Source organism: Centruroides sculpturatus, unplaced genomic scaffold (genome assembly GCF_000671375.1).
Source record: "Centruroides sculpturatus isolate CEXI.00-Female unplaced genomic scaffold, Cexi_2.0 scaffold851, whole genome shotgun sequence".
Taxonomy (NCBI): domain Eukaryota; kingdom Metazoa; phylum Arthropoda; class Arachnida; order Scorpiones; family Buthidae; genus Centruroides; species Centruroides sculpturatus.
This window is the reverse complement of record NW_019385139.1, coordinates 28904-36139: the sequence shown is the minus strand read 5'-3', so window position 1 is coordinate 36139 and position 7236 is coordinate 28904. Positions and strand designations below refer to the sequence as shown.

The following is a 7236-nucleotide window of genomic DNA, read 5'->3' as shown; positions in this document are numbered from 1 at the left end:
GATCATCGTGGTCATTGTTAACTCATTGTGTCAACTTACCTGATACCATGTCCTTTCACTTTATAAGCATCTTACGAATGTACTTTAAACGCGACTGTAATACTACTTTGGTCACAGGATTTCCTTTATTAGGAGGTTCGTATAGAGTTCGGCACGAACCTTCTGAGAAAGAACACATGTAGGTAAAGATACGATCACAGTCCAGTTTGTTAAATATAATAATTTGAAATTGTGGGATTTGTCGGAAAAATTTAAAGTTTTTAATAAGAAGGGCTACTTTTTATTCATGTAAGACATTCTATAATTTATTGCTCATATTCTATAGCGTGAGGGACCTGAATTACAATTCGAGTCTGGTCTTCATACAAAGTGGTTAGACTAACTCGTCAGATACTCTATTGAACCGAATCGAATGAAACCCGCCGGTATACTTGCAATGCAGATCACGGGGAAGAGGTTTATGGAGAGAAAACTTAGTTGACATTTTTACCATAGGAGGAAATGTAGCGCTGTTCAGCAGCTTCTGGCTATAGAGTTATTGGAAAGATCGTGTTAATCAAGGGCGCGTGTACTCTATGTCGGGGGTGAAAGGTTGGCACAGTGCAACGTGTCTCCCAGATTTCCCCTGAAATGTTACGTACGACAGTCGATAAGGTAAATTTACGATTTACGATTACAACATGTAGTCGACAAAAAAGGATCCTGCATTGAGCACACTGTAAATATATAAAATATAATTTTATTCTTCTAATAAAATTTGGTTCATTTCTCTTATAATTGTCTTTAATTGTGAACCAACTTTCATTCATTTCGGTTCAGTAATCCTCCACGCAATTCTACTTCAGTTTAATTCAAACCACCCTGTACAACCCACTTAAAGCGGATAAAACAAGCCTCTGATTGGTTTATTGCATCAATATACTGGCATTTACTTGTAGTTCGCGAAAATAATTATATTAAACTCTCACAGTGTGTGTTTTTAGAGTCACTAAAATACTTTTCTTGGGATTATTTAATTATTACATTTTACTAATAAAAAAACAAATTCAAATTTCTTCGTAATACATATAAACTACAATTTAAAAAAATGTTAAGTTTTCTACATAATGGCATAATATACACATAAAATAAACAAGCTAGAATTAAGGCCTGATGATTCGTGGCTTCTATTTAAGGCCTTACACTTCATTCTTTATTATTTAGAGGAAAAAGCCTGCCTTATATATAACACTTTAAAATATTTTTCGAGTTTCAAAAATTTTATATAGATGATGTGATTACAAACGTATTGAAGTTTCGGTAAATTGATAACCGGGATTTATATTTCCATTAACACTTTTACTTGTATTGTTATTAATGTCGGTTTTCTTGTTCCTACATAGTTTTTGCTTCATAGTGTTCATGATTACTAACAAAACGGGTAAATATACCAAAGCATTTAGTGCAGAAAATGAAGTAACTAAAAATATTACTTTAAATGCGGTAAGAAATGTAGAAGCTAAAGGAAATGCTAAGGGTATTATCGAGAAAATTGTTGTTACGCTTCCTTGGAATATGGCTAATCCTATGGAACAGATAGTGTTACGAAGACGTTTGTTATGGTCTTCGCTGTCATTTTCTACATAACAGTGAGCAAAATGAGCCGAGAAATCTGCACAAAATCCTGCACACATAACTAAAATAATGATAGAAACGGGAGTTAAGCGGACATTCCACAAAGCCATGAAACCTAAGGCACAAGTTTCAGTGGAAATTATTGAGAAGGCAACAGAGAAAATAATTATTCCATCCGGAATAAAAATAAAACAAACAATAATAACTATAACTACGATACTACTTAATATTTGTGTAATAAAGCTGACATGCTGCTCCGAATCATCGACAGTATAGGAAAGAAAATGATAAGGGAAGACATTAAAGGGTGAATTATCTGCGATATTTCTCATAGATTTCATGACGTTAACAAATTCTTTATGGGAGTTAATGATTTTAGATTGACAGAAAAATCTACTTCCAATTATAGACGTGTAATTAGAATTGAAAACTATGTCGTTTGTAAAGTGCCGAGTAGCAGGATGACGAAGGAACAGCTTACGCAAAACAGTTATAAAATCTTCTTTATCATTTATATTAAATAGTCTTATGATGTTAGAAACATTTTTGTTATTGAGAAATTCTAAATAGGATCTGAGCCACGATTCTGTTAAAGAATCCTCGATTAAATCTTCATTTTGCATATCCGTTACAAGTTTTTCTATTTGTTCCTGAATATTTTTATTTGCATAATCGATTTCTTCGTCTATAATAATTTGATATCTGAGATTATACCGATTGAAATACTCGTAATAATTCTTGTGGTATTTTACAAAATATGAATCGTAAGTAACACACTCGGCAAAATTTCCGACGTTCTGAGTTTTCGTAATTCCCCAAATTCCTACTGAAATTTGACCAAACATTATTAAAACGACGATGATTTTGACATAACAAATTGATAAAATGTTTCCAAGATGAATCCATATTGAAGAAATGGAATTCTTTCTTCCATTTTCAGATTTCCAACTCCAATTAGTGCAGAAAAATCTTCGAATCCAAGTCTGGTTTTCTGAAAGTCATATATATTTTAATTATTATAAATTCTATCTGAAAACATTTAAACAAAACTAACTAAATAAATAATTAATAGTAATTAATACATCTTTCACTTTAGGTTTTATCAATATTTTGAACTATGTTTAATATATTACAACTATCTTTAAACCAAATTCATATTTACCATTTGGCTTATCCAATTTTATTAAAAATAGAGAATGCCTATTTTGTTTTTCCAAATATCCCGTAAGGGCCATACACGCTCCAACAAACGTCAGTTGATAAACGTAGCAGAAAACTACAGCCAGCGATGCGTACATACAGAAATTTTTTACTATTCTATACGAAGTGACAAGCCCAGACACAAATGCTATAAAATTAGTGACTGAAGTTATAGTAACAGAAATGGCAGATTCAGAATAAACTTTCTCCATTCTGTTTACCACGCTCATTGTCGAGTCTGTTCTCTTCCAAGCAGCTAAAAATACAAATGCATCATCCATACCTATACCTGAAATACAAGAATCGTGTATAAAAAACATCTCGCTAGCTATAAAATACAGAGTAATTATGAATATAATATTTACACCTACATCTCCTATAACCATATTATCTGAATTTAATACATTCCTGTATATTTTTTATGAGAACAATCCTAACTCGTTCCCTATCTATCCAAAACATTTCAAACAATTTCCCCAATAATACTAAAATATTACAGGAAAACCTATTTATCACGTACGTCAGGTAAAGTATGTTTTGCTATTACTCAACTAAAAATTATGAAACATCGCGCAATACAGTTACTCGAAAGACTTGGCATTTGTAAAAAGATATCTTAACCTTTATTTATTTATTTTTTGTATTATTTTTTGAGTAGCTCGTATGTTACGCGAAAAAATGAAACTAAGTAGCGTATGAGCTACTCATAAAGCAAATAAATCAATCTGTAAGTGTATATGGATGATTGATTGATTTTAGATACTAGCACGTAACATGTGTCATTAGAGGGAATGTGACTTCTGGGAGGACTTGTAAAGAAAACTGGCCCTCGACACGAAGGAAACCTGTAAAATTTCACGAGCCAGCATGATGGCTAAAGCGCCAACTCGAGCCCACTACCAGTGTAAATTTAGGGATCGAATACGTTTAGCCACTGTGCAGTATGGGAGTAAAAAAACAAAGAATGCGTTTGAAATTTGTTCTTGAGAACTTCACCACGTTGCTAAAGCAAAAACGCGAAGTGACAAAAATAAAAAGTTTATGATATTGCTTCGAAGCGCCAAGCTTAGTAACTTCTGTGTCTTTTTGTCGAAAATTTATGAAATTTTGCAGCGAGGTTTGTGTATTAGGGGATTAATGCTATTAAATTTTGGTGATTAAAGGTCGAGCAGGTGGAGAAATTAAAAAGATCGTGTTTATCTCAGATTTAATGACGATTTTACTCGTTATTAGAATTTATAATTTTTTAAAACACCCATTCCTACCCACGAAATTAAGCTTTTTGCCATTTTATAATAGTTAAAAATATTAGAAATTTTAAAAATAAAATTTGATAACAGATGGCGCCACTAAATGTTGCCGGAAAAGTTAAACAACTCGTTGCTGGATTTTTTTTAAAATATTAATTTACTTCTCATTTCAGGGTGAGTTTTTAAGTTGTTTAATACCCTTATAAAATTGAACTGAATTGGGCAGAGAAAATTTTGACATAATAGAAACTTGTTATTTCTAAGATCAACACTCTTTGTGTCAATCCGACGAACGCCATCTTTAATTCGCCTCAAATTTTAAAATAAGAATGCAATCGTAAGATACACAACATTAGGTTAGAATTTGAAGAAAAATTCAGATTATCCTCTGTTGTGTTATTAGACTACAGGTATGTAGACTACAAAGGCACAACATATACTTAAAACTATACATTTGATCTACCGCTGTCCTTAATGTAACCCAAATGGAAACAAAAGAAAATGTTCTAAACAAAGGCGTACACGTGTCATTATAAATGCATTTAACCAACGATATCTCCATAGAGACTGTGTCACGCAAGTGGCAATTATAAAATTGCTGAAAAACTCCGAAAGACTGGATCAATGACAGATAAGCCAAAATCTGGACGTTAACCGTCTTGGCCATCCAGTCGGCACAAAGAAAAGTCCAATGAATTATTGGGATGATTTTAGTTATGTTCGCGAGATATTTCGAATGTTTTTGGATAAAACTATCCAACACCGATAATCGGTTGTGGGTTCGCACCTTACAATCGAACTGACGACACGGAGTTTTCCAGGTTTTCCTCACATTTGTAACACCTAAATAGGGATCAGTTATCAATAAAAGTCTTTTCGGGAGACAATTCCCCTCTTAGCAGATTACCCATGTGCTGTGCCTTATCCCATGCCTTATCCTATTAATCCTACAATCCATATTTCGAATGATTTTTATAATCGAATGATCCATTTGCTTTTTATACAAATATATTCATCGTTTCCTGCATATAAAAATTTTAAAATATGAAATTTTATGTGAAATAGAAAAACTCTAAATAAATAAAAAACTATTTATTTTCAGAAAGAACGAATTTCTATCTAATGCTATATAAAACACATTCTATTTTAAATTATCTTATACTAGGACTTCTGTATAGTAATAGGACTTATTATACTGGTGTGATCTATTGGAGAAAGAGGAACCATTAGTCAAAATTTAAACAGAATTTTCTTATTTTTACTAATTATATCTCTTTTGTTTTACTTGATCCTTCACACCAGTATAATAATCCTATTATTACATAGAAGTCCTAGTAAATGATAATACAGTAGACCCCCTATAACACTGTTGATAATTCCGTGTTATATGAATTCCATGTTGTACGAGTCACTTAGATTTTACAAATACGTGCAGTTCACAGCCCGGCACACGTATTTGTAAAATTTAAGTGACTCGTACAACACGGAATTTATATAACACGTAATTATCAACAGTGTTATAGGGGTCTACTGTAATCTAAAATAGAATCAAGGACATAGAAGCATAATTAACTAATAAAACACTCATGTTTATGATTTTAAACTGACTCAACCGTATTTATAAATAGCCCCATAACCTATATAAGCTTATAACCAATTACTTGAATGGTACACTTTACAGCATCAAAAAATATTTTTCGAAATTTTCTTAAATATTAAAGTGTAAAGAATGAACTTACCTAAAATTAAGAAAGGTATAGATCCAGTAGATGCAGCAAATGGTTGATTAAAATACATGACGACACCGAAAGACGAGGCCAAAGCCATACCACTCGACAACAATGCTATTAATCCCATCCAAGGTTTGCTTTCGATCCAATTATTAAATAAACACGTTATCACAGAAAATACAAGAATCACCACAATTGCTACGGAAAGTCTAGGAATTATTTTTACTGCAAGACCATTCAATTCTTTTTCGATTGTTAACGAAGTGTATCTATTTATGTTTATGTTCTGAAAGTCCATCTCGGCCAACGTATCTAGAAATAAATTCAGCCATTTTTTCGCGATGAATTTCTTGTAAGTTGAACCATCGTTTAAATAATAAAATAATCTTACGGATTTCGCAGTCTTTACATTATCGTCATCATCAACTTCGACACCCCCTAAAAACAAACTATTCAGATGAAAATTGTAACTTCCTTCTTTAATGAGCGGATATTTTATGAAATAGTTTCCACCTTCCATTTCTTTAATTTTGTCTTCGAGAAGAAGAATGCTGTTCTCAAAGCATCTTCCATTGTTTTTCGCACATATGTCCTTATATCTTAGCTTTTCGAAATCTTCCAAGGTGATATTCTGAATGATCGTGTTTAATTGTAACACTTCTTCAAACAGATCCTTTCGAAGCACGGATCCTTCGTCCTTTGCTGTAATTATAACAATTGCTATACACCCTTCCCTATTCATTCCTTGTAGACTTGCATTGTATGACAAATCCATAGGGAATAATCTTTCTATGACAGCTTCTTGGTTGATGAACCTACCATTAGTAGGTCCAATTAAGTGTTTCAAATCATTTTCTTCATGAAATTTTTGAAATCCAGTAAATAATATAACTGACACAAATACAGGAACTACGATGAAATAACTCGGGTTTGTAGCCACATACCTACCCAAGTATTTAAATTTCTTGGATAAATATTCGCTAAAGGCCTTTAATTTCATAATAATTTAATTCTATAATTATAAAAAATTTAATTATATCAAATGTATAATAATGTATTTAATAAACGATAAAATATGCTGAAAATTTATTTTATTTAAAAAAAATCATAAATAAAATGAGATATCTTAAAGATTGTGTATTTATGAATAAAAACTGAATTATTTTTATAAAGAAAGACATTTAAGATTTATAATTATCTATATACTAGCAGGTGGGCCCGGCGTTGCTCGGGCAAAAGTAACGATAACTAAGATAAAGATTATTACGTTACAGTCAACCTTACCCGTTTTCACAGAATGCAAGAATTGAGTCCCCTTGTTTCCAGACTAATTAGAGAACTTTTAGATGGTTCTAAAAATATGTTCGATTTCCCGCAAAAACGAAAGAACTGCATCTGCGCCTGTAAATCTTGCACGTCGCTTTCTCTTAACAATACCATTG

General features: G+C 32.0%; 1 protein-coding gene across 1 annotated transcript in view; it reads right to left on the bottom strand.

Moving 5' to 3' along the window:
• Positions 1-1277: 1277 nt before the first annotated feature.
• Positions 1278-7236, bottom strand: part of LOC111635315 (patched domain-containing protein 3-like) — an 8567-nt gene continuing 2608 nt past the window's right edge. Inside the window, exons 2-5 of the mRNA XM_023380245.1 lie at positions 6308-6806; positions 5804-6232; positions 2777-3103; positions 1278-2605 (exon numbers count right to left, since the gene is read on the bottom strand). Coding sequence (XP_023236013.1) covers positions 1278-2605; positions 2777-3103; positions 5804-6232; positions 6308-6794 — 2571 coding nt within the window. The 5' untranslated portion in view covers positions 6795-6806. The remainder of the gene's footprint in view (positions 2606-2776; positions 3104-5803; positions 6233-6307; positions 6807-7236) is intronic.